At 33.0% G+C, this 26,514-nt stretch overlaps 4 protein-coding genes and 1 long non-coding RNA gene across 6 annotated transcripts; 2 read left to right on the top strand and 3 right to left on the bottom strand.

Moving 5' to 3' along the window:
• Window positions 1-1,599: 1,599 nt before the first annotated feature.
• On the bottom strand, window positions 1,600-10,750 carry LOC148572784 (putative disease resistance RPP13-like protein 1). Of its 2 annotated transcripts, XM_088505497.1 has the most exons (5): window positions 10,614-10,750; window positions 4,428-8,018; window positions 3,543-3,718; window positions 2,853-2,931; window positions 1,600-2,202 (listed from the first exon to the last, which is right to left on the bottom strand). In XM_088505497.1, exons 1-2 carry the CDS (start codon window positions 10,646-10,648, stop codon window positions 4,442-4,444), a joined length of 3,612 nt encoding a protein of 1,203 aa, XP_088361623.1. In that variant the 5' UTR covers window positions 10,649-10,750; the 3' UTR covers window positions 1,600-2,202; window positions 2,853-2,931; window positions 3,543-3,718; window positions 4,428-4,441. The 2 variants fall into 2 exon arrangements, with proteins under 2 accessions (XP_088361623.1, XP_088361622.1); XM_088505496.1 differs by lacking the exon at window positions 10,614-10,750 and having other exon boundaries at window positions 4,428-8,643.
• On the top strand, window positions 3,188-6,310 carry LOC148572785 (uncharacterized). The gene is made up of 3 exons (XR_015905329.1): window positions 3,188-3,630; window positions 3,955-5,559; window positions 5,711-6,310. It is a non-coding gene; the product is annotated as an uncharacterized LOC148572785 (long non-coding RNA).
• On the bottom strand, window positions 10,407-12,452 carry LOC107621649 (pentatricopeptide repeat-containing protein At2g46050, mitochondrial-like). The gene has a single exon (XM_021114627.2). The coding sequence runs from the start codon at window positions 12,450-12,452 to the stop codon at window positions 10,491-10,493; it is 1,962 nt and encodes a 653-aa protein (XP_020970286.1). The 3' UTR covers window positions 10,407-10,490.
• Window positions 12,453-15,978: 3,526 nt separating this feature from the next.
• Window positions 15,979-18,863, bottom strand: LOC107621661 (uncharacterized). Its single transcript, XM_088505089.1, has 8 exons — window positions 18,780-18,863; window positions 18,596-18,731; window positions 17,368-17,868; window positions 17,093-17,277; window positions 16,921-17,001; window positions 16,721-16,796; window positions 16,521-16,595; window positions 15,979-16,421 (listed from the first exon to the last, which is right to left on the bottom strand). The coding sequence occupies exons 3-8, from the start codon at window positions 17,861-17,863 to the stop codon at window positions 16,228-16,230; spliced, it is 1,107 nt and encodes a 368-aa protein (XP_088361215.1). The 5' UTR covers window positions 17,864-17,868; window positions 18,596-18,731; window positions 18,780-18,863; the 3' UTR covers window positions 15,979-16,227.
• Window positions 18,864-19,285: 422 nt separating this feature from the next.
• Window positions 19,286-22,322, top strand: RHB1A (RING-H2 finger B1A). Its single transcript, XM_016323562.3, has 5 exons — window positions 19,286-19,684; window positions 20,267-20,444; window positions 21,086-21,464; window positions 21,574-21,683; window positions 21,826-22,322. The coding sequence occupies exons 2-5, from the start codon at window positions 20,382-20,384 to the stop codon at window positions 21,853-21,855; spliced, it is 582 nt and encodes a 193-aa protein (XP_016179048.1). The 5' UTR covers window positions 19,286-19,684; window positions 20,267-20,381; the 3' UTR covers window positions 21,856-22,322.
• The last annotated feature ends 4,192 nt before the right edge of the window (window positions 22,323-26,514 follow it).

Raw genomic sequence — 26,514 nt, 5'->3', positions numbered from 1 at the left:
AGTACTACTATACTAATCTCTCTCAAATACATCAAATTGCATTAGTTATGGTAAATAGCAGAGGAGGCATTTCAAATATTTCAGGAATACTAGTGTTTCAGTGGTTTTAATAATTGATTTGAATTATAATAAATATGTACATGGTGGAGATCAATAGCCAAAACTACCAAAACATCAATATTTTCGGAATACTTGAAAATTTTTCTATAGCATATTAGCTACTATTCAGCATTAAATTAAGACTGATGGTATTATTTGAAAATTTTTCTATAGCATACAAGTGGTTGTCAAGCCATGTGATTGCAGGACGTAGAGTTATAGTCATTGTGGAAATTTCGTCCTTGACGTCAGATACATTATCAGTATCATAATGAGCAAGTTGCGAATCATGGTAAAAAATTATGCAATTGGTAAAATAAGGTCTACTTTGTTACTTAGCCTTCTTCTTTTAGGTAACAAATTCTTTATAACAAAAATATTCTTATTGGAGAAGTTGCTTTAATCCACACATTGTAATTTGTAGAACAAATTAATAGATCAGATATGCTGCATGTAATTTGATGTGATGAAGAGTTGCTCCTTCCAAGTTCAAATAATTCAGCTTTATTCATTGTATTCCCTTCTTGATCGTGTGGTGCTCCTTACTTGTTAGCTAAAGGACATTGACTTCAAGTCATCCCAACATCTCTGTCCATGGAAAAATTGTATGAATTGAGTTATTAGAATTGCCTAGCATCTAGCTCGATCACACTTACTTTGTCCTTGATTCTAATTTATTTGGTGGTTGCAACATTATTGCATCTTGTTGGAAGTTTCAATTAATGTGACCAGGCTCAATAGTACTACTATACTAATTTATTACTTTACTAAATTACTAATCTCTCTCAAATGCATCAGTAGCATTAGTTATGATAATAGCATGTTAGTTACTACTCTCTCTTTTTTTTTCTCTTTTTGCTTTTAATTTGTTTCTACTGAAATAAAATAAAATCCTCTTTGAGAGATACTCCTAAATAAATTACACTAATACTTTGAAGTCCATTGATAAAATATCAGTTCATGGTATTATTGGTCTAACTTATTGGAAAAAGAAGACCTGCATCTACATGATACATAAGAAATGCCCAAAATTCGAGTATTAATAACAATGGAAGTTACTTTTATTTTTGTCATATACATATTTCCAAGGGATTAATTATCAAAGCTATTGTACCTATCTTTAATCAGTTAACTAATTAACTGCCTCACGCTGGTAAGAGGTAGATTCTCATAGCTTTAACATACAAGTAACACTACTTCAGCTTGGTTCAATGAAGTTATAATCATCATGGCTTTGAATTGTAAATTTAGCCCAAAAAAAAAAAAAAAAAAAAAAAAAAAGAAAAAAGCACTACAATACAAATTTGATATAACCCTTGTTTAGCATGTTGGTTCAAAGTTCAAACATGACTGCTATTGCTAACCAAACAACCACCTATGGGTCCCAACATTGAAGCAAAGCACTAATGTTTAATTGCAGAGGAAGGTACCTCATACAGCTTTATTGAGAAGAGCTAAAGGAAAATAAAGTGAACTCAATGAAAAATGTGGAGGGTATAATATAGGGATAAGAAATTCTTCCCCTGGAAGTAATATATAAATTATTATTTATTTATTTACAGATGGATAATGAAGCTCCAACATACAAATTTCAGTCAAACAACACCACCAAGAAGCTAAGCTAGTACAACTACAACAGTGTTTCACTTTAACCCGAAGACTCTTCTTCCAAGAAAGTAAAACAAACAACTTCTGATGAAGTGTTTTCAAGCTTACACTCCATCGAGCTTAATACTTACCAAACAAAGATCAAATAATGTTTACAATATGAACAGCATAAATACCAAATGGGAAAAAGAGGTAGTTGGAAAATTAGAGATGACTTTTTAGTCTATCAGTATTCGGTATTCACCTTAATCCAACCTATAGGTAGCCCTTTCCATGGCGCCGAGAACCACGCTCTGATACCATTGTTAAGTATCTAAGGAAAGTGGAAAACCACACCTTAAAAGCTATCTGTTAAGGGGGAAGAACCACTCTCCTTATATACAATATCAAGCATCCCATACTACTCGATGTGCGACTTTGAGCACCCCATAATACCCAAGTCCCTAACAGTTTCATAATCTTTTGACTTTCTCTGCTTAATCCTCCTTGTATCTCCTGCAGAATTCAGAGGTTACACAAATTAAAAACATTTCATGACTAAGTGTTTGTCATCACAAAAACCAAAATGCATTATTATCAATTTATCATTCTATGGTCTTTCTTTTTTTCATTTTGTATATCTCTTTGGTAGGTACGCATATAATACTGCAATTATCTGAAACCTCATGAACACAATGTTGGATCAAAGTTGCAAACCGCATCCTGTTGTGTTATATTGTAAAAATAACTTTAAAAGAAGATTAAAGAATAGAAGAAAAGGAAACAAGGAAAACCATACCAAATGTCCCTAGTGTTTGGCGAAAGTTTTAATTTTACTCCGAATGTTTTTAAAGGATTTCAATTTATTTCTCTGCTAAAATTATGAATGATCGACAGTAAATAGCATCGTAACAGAAAGTATAATTTAGAGATTCCAAAAACAGTTAAAGAATCAAATTTAAGTTACTACATGGCAGTACCAATTAGTTCAGCATAAAGCCACAAACATCAAATAGTGGCAAATGCAGAAACACAATTTTACCATTAAGGGCATATATCTAATATCTAATTCTTCTAAAATCAAGTTTTGATAACATTTTTCTTTTTCCCAACAGAAGAGTAAAAGTAAATTCTATAATGGAATGAAGTAGAGTAAATTTACCAACCTGTAGCTAAAATATTTGTATAAGATTATATATGATGAAATCTCTGCCGTTTTGGCACTTTTACTTCATAACAATGTACCTGCAGAAGATGGATGAAAACAGTAAATTTCATTTATCGATGTATGTAAAGAAATTCTCAAATGTTGGATGCACAATATATATATTCCGTATCTTTGAATTTATAAGAATGACCTTTTCTGAGAATAACAGAGGATATTTCTTTCAAGTACAACTACAAAGTGAGAGGTTTCCGAATGAATGAAAAAAAAAAAGAATGCAAATTTATATCAGTCCAACTAGTTCATAATGTCTAAAGAAAGAGAGAGGTATTTTCTTTTGAGGAGAAGGAAATTTATGCATGTATAATTTAATTGTGGTGGTATGAGAACCGTGAAGTTAGATAATTACCAGCTCAGAAATCTGTATTCAGAAAATTTGATGGTTATATACTACAAGTTATAAAAGAAAAATTATAAAGAAACAAGAGTGATTGTTGGCTATAATACTACAAGTTATAAAAGAAAAATTTTTCCATACACATAATACCCTGAATTTACATAACAATAACCCTGTATATTTGTAGCTATCCTCTTCAATTCAGTCCAAAAAGATCAAATATTCTATGACAATGCTTTTTCTTGAATAATTTGAATCCCACTGCAGGTTAATATATGTACAAACTGCACATACCAAGATAAAGATCAATGAGTGAAGTTGATAGGAATGAAATTGCTCCTGATGGCATCACCAGAACTTCACCTTCTAATGACTATTTCAGGTACAGGATTGTCATCTTTAAATGTGGAAAGCATATTCTTGAATCATGTCTGCATTAGCTACATACCTTCATCGCCTTGTGAATTTGTCTGATGATGTATCCAAATCCAGAAAGGAAGAAATAGTTATTATTATAGAATGTTTTCTCTTAGTATTAGAAATAGTTTATTTTAGGTATCTAATACTATTCATTTTATGTAATGATTCAAACTGTGGTAAGAAAAAAAAAACAGACTACATAACAATAACTTGATCCTTCTATTTTGAAAGCTTATATACCTCATGCATGCTGATTCCTTTTATTATTCCTACATGAATCTTGCAGCACAACAACTGGCTCTGATTATCATAAAGAATTGGCAAAGACAGAAACACCATTTGTAACTCTTTTCTCTCCACAAATCAAGCTATTATTTTATTCTTTCTGTGCAAAACAGCAAAAATAAAATTATAGAGAGGAAGAGAGAAACATACCAACAAAAAAAGAATCTTTTCAACAAAAAAGATGTTCACTGTCCTTCAATTTTTGTTTCATGTTAATTCTTATCTTGTTTTGTAAATGTGATTTTATTGGAATATGAATGTTACTAAGTATTAGAGAGAGCAATGAGTTTGTGAAAGAAACAAAAGACTTCTTGAACTACAACTGCAAAGTGAGAGCTTCCCAGATAAATGAAAGAAAAGAATGCAATTTGGCATACGAGTTCAATTGTCTTTTTTGTCTTGAAGGAAATGGAAATTTATGCGTTTGTGAATTTAATTGTGGTAGCATGAGAAACATGAAGATTAGAGAATTACCGGCTCAGAAAACTCTAATCAGAAACTTTAACGGTGGGGATGTGGGAAATTTTGGGCCAGATTAGTTGATGCTTGTTCCTGCAGTGTTCTCCCAGCAATCCACAGTCTTCAATTATCAGTAGCAAGAGAGAGGAAGGCAGCTTTTCTCCTTCCATATTCTCCAGCTTCTTGCAGTACTTAATGTGCAATTGTTGAAGGGAGGTGAGGTGGAGAAGCTCGTTGCACTCCAATGTCTCCATGTTAGGAAAGGAGCATATCTTGAGAGTGGTAAGGGAGGGAAGGTGAGGCAGCGAACCCACTTCTGCGTATGACGTCACGCTATCACAATGACAACCAACAATTGTGAGATGAGTGAGGGCATGCAAGTTGGGCATCCATGATAGATCCCTCATTTGTTGCTTGCAAAATCCCACATGAAGCTCTTTCAAGTTAGGCGGCAAACCACCCTCTGCCAACCTGCAAATGTTTGGGCAACCAGATATATGAAGAGAGTGTAGATTTCGGAGTAGACTCTTCATGTCACGTGGTAATGCCTCCAACTTCCCGCATCGTATAAGGCTGAGATGAGTCAAGTTGGGTGTAGCCAGTCCTTCACCCGCAAATGACACTAACTCAGGACAATCAGAGATGGTGAGATGAGTCAAGTTGGGTGCAGCCAGTCCTTCTCCTCCAAATAACACTAATTCAGGGCAATCATAGATGGAGATACGTTCAAGAGCAGAGTGTGGTGCCTCTGACATTGACACTGATTCCAGATTCCTACACTTTATTATCTCCAAATTCTTGAGATTGGGAAAGACATCCAACGACAAGGAGCTCAGTGAATCACAGCTGTATCTTATTCGTAGCTCTACCAAATCATACTTGTGCTCGAGGAATTCAAATTTTGGGAACCACAAGATTTTCAGCTTTTGCAGAGATTTGGGTAACCAATTGCTCCTTGCATTGAATGATTCACATGCCCTTATTGATAAAGCATCCCCACCACCTACCATCTCATCAGACCTTCCTTCATCATCTTCCCGCAAACAAGAAACCCTTCTCCACAATATGCTGTTAAGCACATCTCCCTTTAACATTCCACAATATTTTATTACAAGTCTCCTAAGCTGAGGAAATGCTTCTGGGTCAGGTACGTACCACTCCTCCCAGCATGGCATCTCACGAAACACCAATTCCTCGAGTGAAGGAAACGGTGCAGTAGGCAAAAAATGATGATCGCTGTCACTCTTGTAAAACTCATCACCAATACGCTTGAGCTGACGAAAACCTTCAATGCGCAGGGACTTGAGAGATGGCAGTTGTCCAAGTGAAGGCAGCATGCAGCAATTCTTGCAAGATGCTAGTGTTACACTTGTCATATTGTTGTAAGAAGACTGTCCCACCCAATCTGGAAATCTTTCACCAATATATCGCTTGATTCTCAACTCTTTCAAGCCAGTGTGCGGTTGCAAGCCATCGAGTATATCTCTCTCAGTCTCTGTGTTTGAAACCATCTCACGATCCCAAGACCATTCCAACAATAACTTGTCAATGTGGTTCTTCTCCGACATCCTTGCACTCCTGGCTTGTCTCACATCAGCAACATTCTCCAACTTCTTAATCTCAAATGATCCTTCAAGATTTGAGATCCCTCCTAATTCCTGGATTCCATTGTCTTTGTGCTTGCCCAGCACAAAGTAATCTAAAATAGGCATTTTCAAATTACTTATTCCTCTAGGCATTTCTTTCAAAGAAGTTCCCCTAAGATCAAGATGCCGTAAATTCACAAGTTTATGCATGCCATTGGGCAACATGGTCAGGTTAGAACATTTATACAATATTAATGTTTGTAGATTATACAAATTGCATAATGACTCTGGTAATGTGTTCACAAAGGTCCTAGAGAGATTCAAATAGCGTAGATGAATCAATTTACCTATTGAATCAGGTAATGCACCAAGTCGACAAAAGGATAAAACTCTCAAGTATTTCAACTTTGATGCTCTGCTTTTCATGCTTAACAAATCATCGATATACAAAGATGTCCTCAAAGATTCTGATTTCACAATGGACTTAAAGACTTTTGAGATTGGATGATCTAACCTTCCATTTGGCAACTGTGACAAATGACGAGTGAGAATCTTCTTCTTTTCTTGTTCATGAAGCTCTTCTATTCTACAATAGAAGTCTCCAGCAAGGAATATTGCCAAGTCATGCAAGAGATCATGCATCACGTAACTCTCATAAAAAAACTTGGTTGGTTTAAAAAAAAACCTTGAAGTTAATTCTTCAAAACACTCAGAACCAACCTCTTCTAAACTCTCTCCTCTCTTTGGTAACCTTAAAAGATCTTCAGCCATCCACAGCAAAATTAGTTTATCTTTATAAAATTTGTAATCTTTGGGAAACAATGCACAATAAACGAAGCAACGCTTTAAATAGGCAGGGAGCTGGAAGTAGCTTATTAACAATGCTGGAATAATTTTACAATTTTTCAAGGAAAATTCCCAGATGTCACTCCTTAAAACAGCATTCCATTCTTTAGCATCATCCTTTCCTCGCAACAAGCGCCCAAGTGTTTCAACAGCTAATGGCAACCCTTTACACTTCTTGACAATCTTTCTACCGATTTCCTCTAATGTTGGATTACCGTTTGACTCCGGAAAACATGCATTGGCTGCAAACAATAACCAACAAGACTCTTCTAACAATTCATTAAGAAAGTGAGCGGGACATGTTTGAACTACTGAAGCAACCTCTTTCATACGAGTTGTAAGAAGAATTGAACTGCCCTTAGCCCCACAGTGAAAAGGAGCTATAAATTGCTTCCACTTATCGGCATCTTCGCTCCAGACATCGTCTAGAACAAAAAAGAACTTCTTTCCCGACAACATTTCCTGCAGTTTATTTTGAAGCAAATTTAAACTCCCAAGGGTACAAGAATTTTTGGTAATCTCCTCAATGGTTTTCTTTGTAATCTCAGCGACATCAAATGTTTCAGAGATGCAGACCCATGCTTTGAGATCAAATCCTTCCGCGACACTGTATGCCCATTTGGCTAAGGTAGTTTTACCAACCCCACCCATGCCAACAATGGGAATCACAGACAACTGAGATTCACTGTTGTCATTTATTGTCTTGATTAAAGCTTGTTGATCATCCTCCCTGCCATATATGCTCCCTTCCATCAGACATGTGGTTTCTCGCCATGATGATGATGATGATGATGATGACAAGTTATTATCCTTGGTATTCTTTTGAAGACCAAGGATATCTTTTTGCCTTACAAGAAATTCTATTCTTGAAACCACCCCTTCCATGTTATCTACCATCTTCCTATGTCGGTTGAGGAAGAAACTAGGCAACAAAGAACGTACCTCCTTTTGAGTGGCAGCTTTGGTGAGTACAGCTTCGAGAAAGTCATCAGCATCATAAACAGCATCTCTCAGACAGTTGAGCCAATCCCTCACACGATTGTCACCCAGTTGCTTGTACTCAGCATCATCGAGCACAGCTTCAGCAGCATGCAGAGAAATTTTCAGCCTCTCAACCAAGCCAGGGCCAAGTTTCTTGCCCAAGACCCTGTTGACCGTATCCGTTGTGAGCAACCTGTCAAAGACAACGTTAATGAAGCCAGAAAGGAAAGCTCCACCAACAAGTGCACCAGCCATGATGATATGATCTCAACAACAGCAAAGTGAATGGATTTTCAGAGAAAGGTAAGAGAACAATTGTTGCAGTGTAGTGAACTGCTAAATTTTTCAAACAATCAAGTAGGGTAATGCTTAGGAGGAGTCAATGATTCCTTAGCAAGAAGACATGGTATGGGTCTCCGAGGTAACTTAAAATTATTCTAAGCAGTGGAGTTCCTAGCTGGCTTTGTACTAACTCTTCATTTTTCAATTCTTGTTTGAAAGATGCAACAGATTATTAAATAGAAATAGTGTTGTTGTTTCAATGTGAGCAACGTGAGCAACGGTAACTGCGATGCGCGGAGAAATAAATTAATTATACTGCATAGTATATTTTAATAAGTGTTATATTATTTAGAAATTGATTAAATAATATATAAATTAATATTAAATTTAAATTAGTTATATTAAAAATATTTTATAGAATATTTATTTGATAATTTGTATATAATTTCATATAATTATTCAACTAAAATATAATGTCAATTAAAATATAATTTATTAGTCTAAAAATTTGAATTCATTTATTTTTAGAAAGAGAAAAGTATTGTTTTTGTCTCTAACGTTTGGGATAAGTAATAAAGTAATGTGATTCTATTCTAGTCATTTTATAAACATTTCATGATGAGTAAAAATCTTTAAGAGTAAAATTATAATCAAAGTAGTGTGATTAAGTGTAATTTACTTAAATGTGATTAAAAAATAATTGAATAACTATGTACGATAAAAGATTGATATTAGTGAAGGATAAAATTAAAACTTATTTCTATGTATCGTTTTTGTCTCTAACGTTTTCGTCCTATTTAACTCCTAACGTTTCAAAATCATCTCAATTTTGTCCCGTCGTCAATTCCGTTAACAAATTCCTAACGGTAGGACAACATTGAGTCAATTTTAAAACGTTAGGGACTTAAATAGGACGATTCAAACGTTAGAGACAATTTTGAGACTTACCCAAACGTTAGGGACAAAAACCGATATTTTACTCCTTTTAAAAAAGCATAGGCCTTTTATATTAAAATTGTACAAAACTAAATATTTATTTGTTGCTTTTATTTTTACATTTGCTTTAGTTGTCATACTTTGTCTTTTCATATGGTATTCTTTGCTTTACAAATAATTAAAGAAAAATTAAAAAAATGAATGAGATTAAAAAACACCAAAAATAGAATATAAAATTATAAATTAGTTTTATAATCATGATATATTTGAATATACTTAGTAAGGAGATGTACCAAATTTAATCTTATTTGGGTTTAAAAAAATGAATGAAAATAAAAAATACCAAAAATATAATATAAATTTATGAATAAATTTTATAATCATGGTATATTTGAATATACTTAGTAAAAAAATATGACAAATTTAAACTTATTTGAAAGAGTTTTTGCTAATTGGTATTAAAAATTAAGAAATAAAGAGTAATAAGAATCTTATATGATATGCAAAAGTAGCCCAAATAATGTAGTAATAAAAGTATTAAGTTGTACAATTTTAATATTCGTAACTGAAACTTTTATAATAATTATTATTATTATGACACTTTTAATGTATACTTACCGTATTTAATAGTACTTTATGTTTTAATAAATAATAATAAATAAGAGTTTTTTCTTTTAATCTTTTTAAAAAAATTCACTAGTTAATTTTTAAGTTTTGTTAAGTTATTAAAATTGTTAATGACATCATTAAAAAAGAAAATATGACTTAAACTTATTGTATAAGAAATTAGATATCAATTTTTATATAATAAAAATAGATAGATTAATCAATTACATAAATCTAAGAACATGTAGCTGCACATGAATCATGGTAAGTAATACTAATAATATAAGGTTAAAATTTCTTGGCAATCGAGTTCGGACATGAGCTTCACGTGGTTGCTGTCTTCGAGGTTACTTTTTAAAATAGAATTATTTGTAAGTTGTTAAATGTCATGCTTATTTTGTTTGCAACTTTAGACATGCTGTAGAACAGTTACATATTCAATGAAGAAACAACAAAGGTCAAAACAGTGAAACACTAAGGATATGTTTGGTTAGGGATTAAAATAGGAGATAAATTTTACCTAAATCAGTCTTACATGTAAATTTATAGTCCCATTAGGGGGTTAAATGGTTGATTAGAGACTATAAAAGGAGGTATTACTCTCAGTTCTAGTCCTAGACATTGATTGAAAAACCTAGTAGAATTGGCTTGGATATTCATTACAAGAGAGAAGTCTTATATGTGCTATTCCAGAAATCTTATCACCACATAGGTTGTGTTTGGATAAACTTACTTCGGGTACAAGTACAACACAAACTTTTAATCAAATCCTTGTTGATACAACTTTAGAAAAACCAAAAAATATTTCCCAATTTATTATTGATCATGATCTATATACCATTTACAATTTCACACCATTTTCTTCTTTCATTGACCTAAGCAACATTTTTAGTGTAGCATAAATTTGCAAAAGTTTAGGGTGTACCTTATCACTAGACACAAATGAATGAACTTGATTACCAACCTGTATCCAGCTACAGCCTGGGAATTTAGCAACATCCTTGTCCCTCATGGTTTTTCGAACTCTTTCAGCATCAAGCCAGTGATTATGAGAAGCATAAATGTTAGCCATGACAGCATAGTTCACAATCTTCTCTGGAACTATTGCAAAAAGCTTTCCTGCTGCCAATTTAGCCAGTTCTATATTTTCATGCAGTTTACAAGACCCAATGAATGCTCCTAACATGTTCGATTCAGCTTGAATTGGAATTGATTTCAAGAATTCAAAGGCTTCGTTTATGTAACCATGTCTTCCAAGGAGATCAATAAGGCAAGTATAGTGATCTGAATCAGGAATAATACGATACACATCTGTCATTAATTTGAAGTAGTGCAGTCCTGCGTTCACGAATCCACAATGCACACAAGCAGAGAGAATGCCAAGAAAAGAAATCCGGTCAGGTTTTATGCCGCAAGATATCATCTTCTCAAACATCTCAGTTGCTTCTTTGCCAAGACCATGGAATGCATATGCATTTATCAATGAAGTGTATGTAACAAGATCAGGTTCTAACATCAATCTGAAGCATTTGAATGCATTAGTTATGTTACCACACTTGGAGTATGCAGTAATCAAAGAATTGGAAACAGATACAAATTCTTGAAATGACAGCTTAACTGCTAAGGCATGAGCTTGCTGAGTTTCAGTTATGGCAGAAGCATAGCCACACGAGCTAAGAACGCTGGAAATAGTGAGTTCATCGGGGAAAATTCCTTCGAGTAACATATCTCTGAGAATCTTCATAACATCAATCACTTTGCCACTATTTCCACACCCAACAATCATGGTATTCCATGCCACAACATTTCGAATCGCCATCTTGTCAAACACTCTCTTTGCATCAATGACATCTTCATTTTTTGCGTACATATTGATTAATGCACTCGCCACTAGAATATCGGATTCAAGTGACAGTTTCAGAATAAGACTATGAGCTTGCTTTCCAAAATCATAATATTCTAAAATATCACATATACTTAGCAGGCAGCTAAAAGTGAATTCGTCGCCATTAGCACCATCCAATCTCATTGAGTTGAAAATGCTAAAGGCCTCTTCTGGTAAACAATTCAGGGCATAACAAGAAATCATGACATTCAACATAACCAAATCTCTATGTGTAACAGCACAAAAAACCTTCCTTGAATTCTCAACCAAACCAAATTTTGCATAAAAATCAACCAAAGCACTACCTACAAAACAATCCAAATCAAGTCCTCTTTTCATTGCAAAACAGTGCAGTTGTACTCCAATTTCGATATCATGAAGCTTTGCACACACACCAATCAAAGCATTCAATGTTATATCATCCGGAGCCACCTTTTCGAACAACATCCGCTTGAAATAAGAAAACCCCAGATGAGGATTCAAGTCATTTTCATTTCCACATCCAACAATGCCACGGATCACAATATTCCACGAGACCACATTTCTCCCAGGCAATTCATCAAACAGTTTAAGTGCATCTTTGGTTTCCTTGCATTTAAGGTAAATACTCAAGAACTGATTTTGCAATGACAGAACATGACAAAAACCAAACTTTATCAAATGGGCATGCAACTGTTTCCCTTCAGGGAGAAAAGCCCTTATAGCAGCAACTTTGAGGGCTTTAGCACAAAACAAATGAACAATTTCAGGGTCCCTGAAGTTGGGTTCATTAGGGATTGGAACAAAAGCTTTGAGTCTGCTAAGCGAATGATTACATGGATGTGGTTCATGAGAATAGTTACTGAAGCATTGAGTTACAAATGAGAAAAGTGTTGGAGGGAAAAGGAACTGTTTTTTGAAATGGGATTTGAAGAACATAGGATAAAAATTAAAAAGATAAAATTACAACTGAACCCTGAAAATTTCATGTTATAAACTTCTGCATACCTGTGGATTTGGTGGCACCTAGGTTTTCTTCGTGGGAGGATCGGGAGTAATATACTTTAATATTATAATTTTTGTTATTTTTAAAATTATGAGAAGTATTAAAATTGGAATTTAATTTTGTACGTCACATTTTTTTAATTTTTTTAAACAGAAATTAGAGAGTTTGATTTATGTATTTATTAAAAATTGAAAGATTCAATTTTTACACTTTAAATTAAACTGCTTCATATTTAATATTAATGTCTATTATTCTACAATTCAAAAAAATACTATTATTAATCTAATATTCAAAATAAAAAGTAGAATTTGATATTTTATTTTGTATTCTAATTATATACCTGTTTATTATTGGATTATGTTTGAAATTCATATATTATGAGATAATTTTATTTTTAATTTAATAATAAAAACTAAAAAGATATATGAATTTGACATACAAGACAAAAATAAATATCTAAAGCATTTTTCTATATTCATTTCTCTTGGGATGATATAATCATCTTGGTTTGACGTGCTTTTTTCTCCTATGCTTTAGTCTTTGGCACATTGGCATTTTCTACTCTGTACTAAGTAGAGATGTTTTATATTTGCACGCGAGTTTCAATTTAGTTCATGAGGTTTTAATTGCCTCTATTTAGTTTTTGAAGTTTATAAATGTGGGTCTGTTGCATGCATAAGGCAGGATTTGAACCCCCGACACTTGCTTAAGCAGACGAGTGAGCTGACCACTCAACTAACCCAAGTTGATTTTTGGTTTTGACATTTAAATAGGTCAAAAACGGCATCGTATTACTTATTTTGTTAGGTAAAATTTTAATAAACACCATTTAAGATGTTGTTTTTAGGTTATTTGAGTGCCAAAACCAAAACGACATCATTTTACAAAGTTTAGTATGGCATCCGGCTGTCACGACAGTGTTTCGTTAAGATTTGTACGTTGAAAATTGTTTCAAGGACTAACATGAGTTATGCTCACAAAATTTGGGAACTAAATAGAGGCAATTGAAACTTCAAGAACTAAATTGAGACTCGCGTGTAATTTCAGAAACCAAATTGAGTATTATCTCAAAAATTTTTATTCCTTACTATCTCACTAGATCTCCTTTCTTTTCCTTCCTTTTCTTTTATCTTATGTGAATTTACTAGCTTTTATTCTTCTCTGATATAATCATCTTGGTTTGACGTGCTTTTCTTTTCCCTGTGCTTTAGTCGGACACGGATTCGGTACGTCGGTCTCTTTTGGATATCGAAACGACAAAAATTGATTTGGCATACTGATAAGTCAAATTGGTCAAAATAAAATATTTTACTTTAATGAATCCTTTTTGTTATAATTTTTTAAAAAAGGGATGTTTTTATCTTTTTTTTATATTTTTTTATTTTATTTACTTTAATCACGGTGTCTATTCCATTATGAATTTAGGATCTTCTCGTCAGTTTCCATGTCTTCTAACTTTTTCACCCTTATTTTTCATGTTGAACTTCCAAAAACTAATACCGAATTTTCCTTATCACCACCACTACCACAGTATTTTTCTCCCTCTTGTTACTGTCACCGCCATCTCTCTCTTCTTCCTCGTTCTCTTCTTCCACCGTCGTAAGCACACCACCTCTTTTATTATCTTCACCGCCGGCGACAACAACAAACCTCTCCACCGCCTCTCCTACTCACTCTTTCGTCGCGCCACCAACTCCTTCTCCTCTCCACTCGGCCATGGCAGCTTCGACACCATCTTCTCCGGCGCCCTCCCATGGCGGCACCGTCTTTTCCGACACACTCCCTCCTCCAGCTCTGGCAAGAACTCCTACTGCAGTGACCCTGGAGTGGCGCGTGTTTACTCGATGGTGGAGATTACGGAATTTATCTCTGCTATGAGACCTCTCGACGCGCGACCTCTCCGATCTAACAATGCCGCTCTCCACACTAAATCTCTGCCTCCTCATCCAGCGACTAATCGCATTCCCTTCAGATCTGATCTAAGGTCCAATCCTACATCCTCTCCCACTGCCACAACTTCGAGTCACTCTTTTCTCTTACCAATAGTGCCGTTTTTCAATCCCAGCTTTTATCCGACAACCACGCCAGAGTCCTCAAGATCATCTCCGACTAGATGGTTGATGTCGAGGTGCGCAATGAGATGTTGGAGAGTGTTAGGGAAACATTGAAGAATGGACGGTTTAGCTTTGTTGCTGAAAGATTGAAGGAGTTGAAGGTGGCACTTAACATAATATTTCTGATATAACAACAATAACCATCAAGAAAACAATATTTTTAAAGCAACCCACTGACACAAAAGCTGAAAAAAATATTAAATAACCAATTACATCAAACTACATTTAGGATAATCTTTACTGTTGAACTAAAAAAATATAAAAAATATAATGGCTTCCTATTGAAAACGCGCACCAATAAACCAAATAAGTTTTTAGCGTTTCGGTGCCTAAAAGAGGCCGGCGTTTTTAGTCTTTGGCATTTTCTACTCTGTACTAAGTAGAAATGTTTTATATTATAATAATAATTTTATTCCTTACTATCTCCTTTCCTTCCTTTTTTTTCTTATGTGAATTTACTAGCTTTTATTCTTCTCTGATTTGTTTACTATTAAAAAATTTATTCTGGTGTAATTATAATTCTTATACTTTAATAATTAGCATCATTATGTTGAGAAGAATTTGGGTTTAAAGCCACCATTATTCCTTTGTAAAATTCACAAAGCAGCTAAGAGTCATAATTTGAAATAATTGTGTCAAAAAAGAGTTCTAGAAGTATCATCAACATGAATGAGAGCTCGTAAAATCTTTTATTAGTGTGAGATGAATTTCAGTTTCTTAAATATCCATTTTGGATAAAAAGGATTTTCAATACAAATAAAAAGATAAAGAATAATTATTTGGTCACAAACGAAATTACATGAATTTTTTTTAAATCATTGGTATATATATTTTCGATCCAAACAAGGAGAAAAAAGTTTTTTGATTCCTAATCCATTCCCTATATAAAAATAGTTGTTTGAAACATAATTGGCATTTTTTCCCCTTTGTATGCTTATTGTCTATTTAACATGTCAGTTCCTTTTAAAATATGCATGTACTTTTTGCCTTTTTGGTGGAGATTCAATGATTCTCGAAAAATAAAAAATAGAAAAGAAAATTGGTGGTATTTTCCTTTATTATTATGGTCATAATTATTTTGTTTTGGGAGTCTACTAACTAAGTGTCTAAGTCCCACTAAAACGTGTGGGCCTCCTTAAGTCCTGTTATGACTTATTATGATTTTTTAATAAACATTGATATTTTATTAATAGTAAATTATTAATATACAAACTTACTTTTTCATATTTTTAACATTTTTAATTATATAAATTATTTTAGATAATATTTTAATAATAATTAATAATACATATTAATTACTGGTTTGTAATGCATACCAGTAATTATACAACATGAGGCATGAATACCAACAAATATAAACCATTAACTACTGGTTTGTAATTCAATCAGCTCCTAATGTGCAAGTCTCAGACTCTTAGCATCACCATCACAAATCCAAATGGGAAAACCCACTCAACCAAGGATTATAACCCCGCCAAAATCATCATAGACCTCTATAAGGGAAGGGGTTAGAAGAAGAAACAACAGGGACATAATATGGAAGTACATTGACGAGGGGATACCAGACTTGACACCTTGAAAGCAACAAGATGCCTTAGTTTCTGCCCCGTCCCCGTGGATGAGATGCGCTCCTCTCACCGGAATCTATCCTTGCTCTCTCCTGTGTGCGAGAAGAGCCTGTTCTATCTTGAGCTTCAGACATTGTTTGAGCAGGATGGCCATGCGCCGAAGAAGGGAGAGCCCACCCAACCTGCCTGGCCTGTGCAGTTTGCTGGTTATCAAGAGCTCCTAAAACAGAAAAGAGAAACAAATTAAAGATAAGATGATATATTCTAGAGATTAATCATCCCCGCCCTTAAGTAACAAAAAGAATATTCGGCAACTGACCAATATTCCCAGTCCATTCAGGCAAATACTTTTGACCTTTTTGTTTCCAATCATCTTCAAAGCCAGCAAGTTCATCTACAAGATGACAAATTAACAACACAAATCCTTCAGTAACATTAACATAGAAGGGCATGGAAGTATGGAACTGCTACAGTAGACATCACACCATCGAAATCATGAATATTGAATCCAAGATATACCTTCATTCAGATTGTGCAAGGTCTGCATGCTGTCCACTCTACCATCCGAATTAAGTTTTCTTGAAAGGGAATGTCCCTATGAAGTACCAGACCAAGTGAAATAAATTTAATAAGCAGGGCAATTACAAATACACAGCTATAACCGAAGCAACTTAATCCAATATTATTAATATGATACCAAAGAAATAGTATATGAATACCTTGCCATGAATGCCTCTGGAAACTCTGTGAGAAGCTTCCCTTGTAGAACTATCAGCTTCTTTGGCCTCTTCAAATGTCACCTAATATATTGAAGATGGCATCAGAAAACCAACAATACACTAATTCACTCTAGAGAGTAGAGAGTTATTTAACCAGATTCTAAATGCTCACCCCATCACTGCCGGTCCTCCTTGTCGTTGACGAAGTATAGTATGTTCCATTAGCACCACCATAGTGTACGGTTGAGCTCTGGAAGCAGAAGCTGTGAGTTTGAGGTTCAGCCCTAGCCACATTGAATCTGTTGTTGAATTCATTGTTGTACTCATTCCTAGCCTGCAGGTGTCTGCTTTTCTTCCCTGTTAATATAAACTTTTAGCATGAACAAACCAACCATCTGATTTCAGGAAGAGAAAAAGCAAAAGTACCAACCAACAGCTTCCCATTACCTTCAATTCCTCCGTTTGGATGTTCAATGAAGGGCTCACTGCTCGACCTGCCATGCTTTCGTGGATTCTCTTTCTTTGCCTTGTTTCCGTCTTTCACATCCCCACTCTCATCATCATCATCATCAGATTTCAATTCCTCAATGATAGGCCCCCTTCGCGCGCTAGACTCGGGAGCCGGAGCCTGAGCCTGAGCCTGATGCTGGTCAAGAAACCCAGCTGGATGCATATCCTGGGAGAAAGGGAACCTAGGGAATCCAGCAGGGGCAGCACCAAAGGGGCTAGAACCAAACATGCCTCCACCAAAAGGACTTCTGAAGAAAGGGTCATCAAAAGGGTCCCTTCCCCCAAAGAAGCTCGAAATTAAGCTTCCAGGAGGTCCAAAGGGACCAAACCCTCCTCCAAAACCACCACCAAAAGGGTCACCACCAAAATCAAAGAATGGATCCCTACCACCACCAGCACCACCACCAAACCCTCCTCCTCCACGTCGATTCATATTCACTGCAAGCAACAGGATAATCAAACCATATCCCCACAGAAACAATGTATCAATTATCAAAACGCACGATCACAAATAGCAACGAAGGTTCCAACTTCCTACAGAGTTTTTTTTTTAGAAAAGAGTAAATCTTAATTCAAAGTTCAAAAACCACTAGAATATCATATCATAATGATCCGAAGAACCCTAATCAAAGAAACACTAGAATATCATATTATATTTAACTATTTATATGAAGATATTTTTATAAATATTTATTATTATTTTTTAAACAGTTCAGTTGTTTTCAAGAATTTTTGCTCGTAGGTATTACTTAAGAATACATAGATGAGGTTCTTTTTAAGAAGTGTTTGACAGTCAAGAACAAGCCAGTAATAGAGTTAAAATTTATCATCAAGCAGTGAGCAAAGCCAATCAACCAAGAACACTGACTGAGCATCCAATTAATCCAAGCACAATTAAGTCAAAAAAAAAAAAAAAAAAGCAACACATCTCTTAATCAATAATCAATCAATGAAAACACAAAACACCAGCAGTGAGCAAATCAATAATCAGTAAATTAAAGTAATAAAATCACAAAACAGCAGCATAGCAGAACCAAAGCGAATCAATAAGCAAGTAATCGTTCACCAAAAATTAAAAACACAACCACAAATCCACAAGCTTCGAACCACAGAGCAGAAAAAAGTAAAAACAAAAAAACAAAGAACAAGCGACCGAGCCACTGACCTTGAAGACGACGCCGACAGACTGTTGATTGACGGACGACGCCGACCAGACGACGGATGGGCCGAGAGCTCGCGGAAGAAGAGAGCAGGGGCTGGAGACTTGGGGGCAGTGGCTACACGGATGGACGGCGGCCGAACTCGACGGACGGGCGGCGGCAGTGGATCGACGGACCGCCGGCGGCAGCAGCTAGGTTGGAGAAGTGGGAGTGATTCAGAGTTCTGCAGCTTGAAGATGTGAGATGTGAAGACTGAAGAGAGCATGGTTGTTTAACCGTTTAAGCCAAAAACGACGCCGTTTTCTTTGAACCGTTTCTAGTCCGGTCCAATCGGCAGGTTTTCGGTCGGCTCAGCGGTTCTCCACCGATTTTACGGTATTGTTATAAATTTTGTATAGAGAAATAGGAATTATTTTTTTTGGTGACTTGAAATAGAAATTATTTGTTATATGTATACTATATATATATATATTAAAGTATACTTGATGTATTTTATTCATGTCATGTCAATTGATGTAGCTATTAGATTGTAGTAATTATTGATTTTATTGAGATAAATAAAAGATATAACTTATAAGTATGTATTATGTATTTATATGTTTCTAGAAAAAAAAAAAGCGTTTTGAGCTGGATTTTTAAAGGCTCCTAAAATACATAAATGGATAATACAGAAAACACAAGTAGTACTTTTACGGTTTTATCATTAGTAATATCATGATAATATTCTAATAGTAAGGGTGTTATATTTTTAATCGGACCATTAATACCATCAGTTTGCAGTTGAACCGGTCCGGTTTTCAGACCATGGTTGAGAGGTGAATGAACAACTTGAGACCTTGAGTTGACTTTTGTTTCTGTACTTTCTAGTTCTACTTGCACACTTCCAAGTTCCAACAAAAGACAAACCTTTCTCTCACTACATACTCTGCAACAACCTCAACTACAACAAAATCAACAATATTCAACCAACATCAAATTTTGCACTGAATCAAAGGTTTCTTTTCTTCCCAGTGCACAAAAATCACCATCCTTCCCTAAAAAAATCTCTCCTTTTCTCGGAACCCAATTCCAACACTTCTCTATTTTCCATAAAGGTAGTTTTTTTATGAACTGTAACTGCTAATTCACTACCCCTTTTCCCCTTTCATCAAATTAGGGTTTATGCTCCCAATTTTCATTGAAACAGTTCACTCAGTTTGGCATGTTTAGTTGCGTGACTGGTGAATGATGAATTCTGGGCTGGTTTGGACTTAATTTGATTACTTCTGTTTCCTGTTTCCTGTTTCCTTTTTGCTTCTTATTGATTGTGTAGATTGTTTGTTATGTGAAAAAGTTATATTTTTTATGCTAATTATAGTATTCTACAACTGGGTTGATGAGTTTGGTTGAACCTGAAGTATAGGCATGAAGCTGTGAATTTTTTTTTCCTTTTGCATCTATTGAATAGTATCTTTAATCATGTTCTTTAAGTCCTTATGTAACTTGTAATGATGTAATTTTGTTTCTGAAATCTGAATTGAAGGTATTGGTTATCATAACTTTGTAATTAATTGAATTTGATCACTTTATGTTATCTTGCATAATTTTCTAGCTTCCATTCATGTCATGGCTTGTTGAAGTTCATTTCTAGTGTGAAAATGACCAATTGATCCTCTCTTTTTTATTTGTGGTTGCAGAAATGGATGCATAGAGTTTGATATTATCTAATTCTCCATAAATTCCAAGTAACAGAAGAGGATGAGAGTATCATTGGTCAGTTGAACTAAATAACCGAAGCGAACTGCTGGAAAAATGGGAGGTTGCTGTTGTTCTGCCAGAAAACCTCATCTTCACGGAACGCCGGTGTATTACTATGTTAGTAAATTTTTGTGCTCTCTTAATCTGTAGTTCTGTGTGTTTAGTTCTGTTTTTGGTAGAATTGATTTAGTTGGAATGAATTTTGAGGTAAAGTGATATATGTTTGGCAATTCATTTTAAAAGCGATTTTGACAAAAAGTAAAATTTAAGTAAGAAATTATTGAATATCAACTTGAAGCCTTGAAGATTCATTCAGTATGGGGTTTATCCTCTTTGATGAAACCAATTAGAAGTTAGAAACCCTTTAATAAAGTCGAACATAATCGAAGTCATTTTAATGGTTCAAGTTCAATCAAGTAAATATGTTACTTCTATAATCTTAGATTTTACTGGTCATCGAAGGAAAGTTTAAATTATTTCATATTCAACACTATGCTGAATCCTTCGAAATGGTTTCTGTAAGGGAGAAACTTCATTAGCATATTGCAACTTGCATAAAATTTGTTTGGAGCTTAAGCAAAATTGTTAATGGCAGATTCTATGCAATTTACAACTCTAGCTCTTGCCAGATAATACCTATGCTTTCCTATTTCTAATTACCTTAAAACGCCGCAACATTTTCCGTACATTAATTATTTAGATGATTGCTTGATATGTGTGAACAAATCTATGTAATCTGAAAGGTATCCTGTTTGCAGTGTTCGCCAGCTTTGGAAGAGCGCGAGTCTCTAACCTCTAACGACGGTAATGGGACAGCTGCTTCACTCACCACCGGACTGCTCATCGGCTTGAACTTGGAATCATCCATACCAGATACTTACCAGTCGCCTCCTGCGCCTCTACCGTATGATACTGTCCTGAGAGGTCCTGCATCAACAGATTCCGAGTCAGGTAGAGAAACCATTAGTGGTAGTAGTTTCGAAATTTTAGTTACATGTGAAGATCTTGAAGAATCAGATTGTAAAGCTCAACCTAAATCGGCACCCTTGTCTCCAAGGAAGCCGGAACCTTTAAAATCAAATGAATCTCATGCATTGGTGACAGAAGAAGAGGATGTATGTCCAATTTGTCTAGAAGGTATAATTGCTAACTCGGCTAGATTGTGTTGTTTTAGTGAACAGATCAGGATGTTCCAACTCTCCTTCTCTGTAACCTTTTCAGTTGATTTTTTCATTTTTCGCTGCAGAATATGATGCTGAGAATCCCAAAACACTGACGAAATGCGACCACCACTTTCACCTGTCATGCATTCTCGAGTGGATGGAAAGAAGCGACTCGTGTCCCATATGTGATCAGGTTTGGTTTCTTTCGTGTCAAGTCATCAATAACTACATGAAAAACGCATCCGAATCCTTTGGATTTTCGGCTATTGTCGAACATAAGATTCAATCTATCTGAGCAAGTTTATGTCCTAAATGCTGTTATCTAATGTTTGCAGGAGATGATCTTTGACCAGCCACTGGATTAGTTCGATTGGTTTACAAGAAAAAATTTCTGCTAAATGCAATGGAAGATATATGAAACTCATTGTTTGATAAGTGAATTCATTTTTCAATTCATCATGCAATTTTAAGAAGTCATTGTTCTAGTGATCACACAATCTATCAGAAGAAGAAGAAGAATGAATGAAGAGTTTTTGACAGAATGCTACACCAAATTGCATGCATGGATGCATCTCTCACTGCAATTCCCTAATGTTTGGATCTTTGTTGTACAAATTTGTTCATATTTGTTTGTTTGTTGTTTCTCTATGCTGCAGAAAAAGGGGAAAAAGGAAACAAAAAAGAAAGATGTATAGATTTTATAAATCAAGTTTGCTTCACATTTTCAATGTATATGTTATATTATACTTTTTTTTTTTAAGGATCAAATTTATTGTTGTTGTTTTTATAGTCTATAGTCTATAATTTCACTTGAGATTTTTAAGCATGCTAATAGCTAAATCATGTCAACATGCACCATGCCACCATTAATATTTCCTTACCTTTTCCAAGAGATTTTCTAAGGCATTTGATATTTGTATCTATAATATTATATTCTGTTTGATTCCTGTTTTTAATTAATGTCACTTAATCTTTTTATTAATTTATCTGACTATGAATTATTGGCAATTTTTTATCAATGTAAATAAATATTTCTATAAAAAATGACAGTGACAAATTAAAAAAAAAAAAATATGAGATAAGGAAGAGAATGTCATTTGGCTATGTGGGACATTGATATATATATAGTTATGGATTTTGATGCCATTTTTAGTTAATATAGTAAACATGGTGAGATGATTAATAATGGAAAAAAATCTTGTTATTAGATTCAAGAGTAATATGATTGAAGTAAGCAATAAATCAATAATAAACATTTGGAAGGACCAATAATTTCTCTTTACTCAGATTAATTAATTTCACATGGTATTTATGAAAATGATGGTCAAACAATGACACATTATTTTCAATGTCAGTAGGTGATAGTGTGATACACATTTTCCCTCAAATATTATGAAAAAACTATTTTAGTTAGGAGTATAGTGGATTTAACGGCATTATTTAGACTGAGTTTGAAAATGTTTAAAATTAAAATTATATTTATTTTAGTAATTCTTGTTTGTATTAATTTTTTTAAATAATTGATTATGTGAAAATTAACTTATATTTAGATACTTAGCTAAAAAGTGGTTTTAGGATAATATATTGTGTTTGAAATTTACGAAAAAATTATTCTCAACTAGTATAATTAAAAAATGGGTATAAAATGATTGTTTATATTATTTGATATTTGATAGTTGAGATTAAATTCATAAAATCATTGCAATTCAAAAATAATAAGCTTTGTTTATAATCATAAGTTTCAAAATATTGCTTTTATTTATAAGTTTTTTTTAATTTAAACTTGTTAATTTCAATTATAATCTATTTTCAAAATTTTACCTAAATGTGATTAATTTATAGCAAAATATTTTTTTTCAAAAAAAAGTCTTTTTTTTTTAATGTTTCCAAGCATGCTCTTAATATGTTCCCCTAATAATTGCTTTAATAATACTAATTTGTCACTAGCATTGTAAACTCTAACCACAGCCCACAGGTTAGGTTTCAAATCTTGAGAAAAATTATATCTTATAACTTTTCCTTAATTATTATTGGTTAAGCAAAAGTAGCAAGATAGAAAAGAGTAGCAATTGTAGTCAATGAAGACCCTCTTCATGATGATGTTGCACTCAAAATATTCTAATTGATTGATAAGCATGCTAAACAACAGCAAAATTTCTTCTTAGCTTTTTATATTTTGTTACCTAATGTCATCATCAACAAATTTTAAATTAGATTAATCAAATTTTTGGACAATAGAAGTCAAATACTTTAAACAAAGATTTTAAACAAAAAAAAAACTATATTAATAAAAGGATAGTGAGATAATATATTCAATCAAAGTGCATGAGTCTAACCCTAACCCTAACCTAGCTAACCCATACCAACTAATTAATATGATAGCTGGAATGAGCAGCCATAGAGACATGAATATATGATAGTAATTATTCCTTGGCTGCATCTTATTATAGTAATTAATTGACTATATATATATAATTATTCGTTTTATCTTCTGAAATTCAGATTACACTTTAGAAATTAAAGTCAGATTCCTACCAATAAGCATGAATTCGAAGGAAGAATTGGTTGGTAAAACTACAATAATTTCAATCAAAGTAAAGCAAATTGAAGTTAATTTTGAAAATATATTATACAATTATATTAGATTTTGTATTGAAATGTTTCATGCACTATATTATAAAAATGAGATTAAGAATTTAAACTAAACGTAATAAACTACACCCTACAAAGCTTGCTATTGCTGTTGATATTGTTTTATTTTTCAAGGCATAAACAACACAATGATTTTTGAAAAAAAAGTGGGTGGCTTAGAGCAAATTATTTTAACATACAGTGGATATATATTTTTGTTTATTATTTCTTAATTTAATAAAACGTAGGCTGTATGTATATATTTCAAGATAAATATATGATATGATGATGTCACACATAAAAATAATGCTTACTATATGATATATACTAAATAGACGTTGCACTTTAAGACAGCTCACGTTTCTACTATCCAACTATTTTTCTATTCCCCAAAATTAAAAGGGACAGAGACCTGCTAATATTTTTATAAAGTCCTAGAGTTGTGGCTTCAAATTTTTTTTATCCGAGTGGAGGAATATTATACGGTTATTAGAATTTTTTGTTTTTAGTTATTAATTAATTATTAATATTTAAAAATATATGATAAAATATATTATTAAATTATTAGATTAAAAAATTAAATAAAAAAGTTAAATTAATAATTACATAATAACTGAAAATAATAATAAATTTTGAAAATTTTTAATATTTTTTACGTGAAAATTATTTTATATTTATAAAGACTATTATATTATTAGATAGCATGATTTTGTTTTTTGAAATTATTTATTTTTTATAATTTTTCGGTAATGTAAAATAAAAGTCTAATTTTCAAAATAAATACTTATTCATTTTGTTATTTTTTAAATTTAACGCCACATTGTAAATAAAAACTAAAAAGAAGAAAAGAAAAAAATACAATTTTTTTTAACAAGGTGATATATTTTAAAGATAAACATAAAGTTATTGCATTTTTGTGGCTAAACATAAAGTTTATTTTAGAAGAGTCTAGTTAAATTAAATCGTATAGCGTAAATAAATTGCAACCAATTAATTATTGACACGCTTCTGAATATGAATATATATAAGAATAAGAGACTGTTTTTCTTAGTTTGGTTTCATAAAAGTTTTGTCAATTATTCAATTGCTGCTTTTTCCTGATTTCCATGGTCCCAGTTTTTTTTTTTCTGCATGCTCTAATTATTTCTACCTTTTTAAGTTCATAAATTATTGAATTTTAAAGATATGAGATACCTTTTGGCCCTTTGCTGTTGTCGTAAAAGAGTTAAAAAAGAATTATATAATTTAATACGGCGAATTGGTGAAAACTCAGGTGCAGTCGATTTCACGTGAAATTAATAATCGAAAGTTATTAGATGAAAATTTAGTCAAATCAATCAAATTATTTAATTGCTCTCAACTATCAATTTTATATGAATTCGACTGCACTTAAATTTTTACCGTTTAATAATTATTTTTTTCCCATGCCTTACGTTGAAAAATATTTAAAAAAAAAAAAAACCTTGGTTGAGTGGATATCAGAAACAGTTGTCTACCACCACCTTTCACTCTCATTCTCCAACTTGTCTTTTTACCAAATAAATAAATTAAATTAGATAAATAAATAAATAAAGCTCTAAAATTAGAATTTATAGGTTTACCACAGCCATTTTAGATATTTTTTCTTTCCGGTTTAATTAAGTTAGAGATTTTTTTTATTTTATTTTATTCAATTTTCCGATTAAAATTTTCAATTTATAATAAAATTTTAATTAAGCATATATGTTGTATAAAAGTTTCAATCAAATTCTTCTAATTTAAACTTTTTTATTTAATTCTTACATGATACAAATATTATCAAATAAAATTGTATATTTAATATTATTGTGATCATTGATCTAACCGTAAACCTACTATATTTGTTACTTAATTATTTAATCCCCGCTACTCAATACTATTATTCAAAGCTTTGATCATTCGCACCTACTAAACAAGATTTGAGAATATAATTTTGACTTTAATTTAGATTTTGAGGATAAGCTTGCCTAAATGAAGGAATCATTTGGAAGCGATGATTGCAGCTCTTAATTATGTTTTTTAACATTGTTTTAGTAAGATTCGTTTTCAACAAAGATTAACCAAAACAAGAAGTTTTTATGACATTTACAACATATATTTATGGCTCACACTTTTTTGAAGAATAGAAATTGTTTTATTTGAGTTGTTGACAAGAACTTAATTAAATTACTAAAAAAATGCTAACCAAAGACATGTTGGTCCAACCTAAGTAATAGCAAGAGTTTGAGTATGTGGGTGATTTTAAATTCTATCTCAAAATTATTTATGTGTATCTAAAAAAAGTATACATTATTGAAAGAGAGAGAGAGAGAGAAAAAATACAAATTATAGAAAAAGTATGGAAAAAAAAATCACTCAACATTGTAATCTTAATT

Source organism: Arachis ipaensis, chromosome B2, assembly GCF_059453495.1.
Source record: "Arachis ipaensis isolate K30076 ecotype BB chromosome B2, ASM5945349v1, whole genome shotgun sequence".
Lineage (NCBI taxonomy): Eukaryota > Viridiplantae > Streptophyta > Magnoliopsida > Fabales > Fabaceae > Arachis > Arachis ipaensis.
Note: the sequence above shows the minus strand (reverse complement) of the source record. Positions and strands in the feature narration are given on the sequence as shown.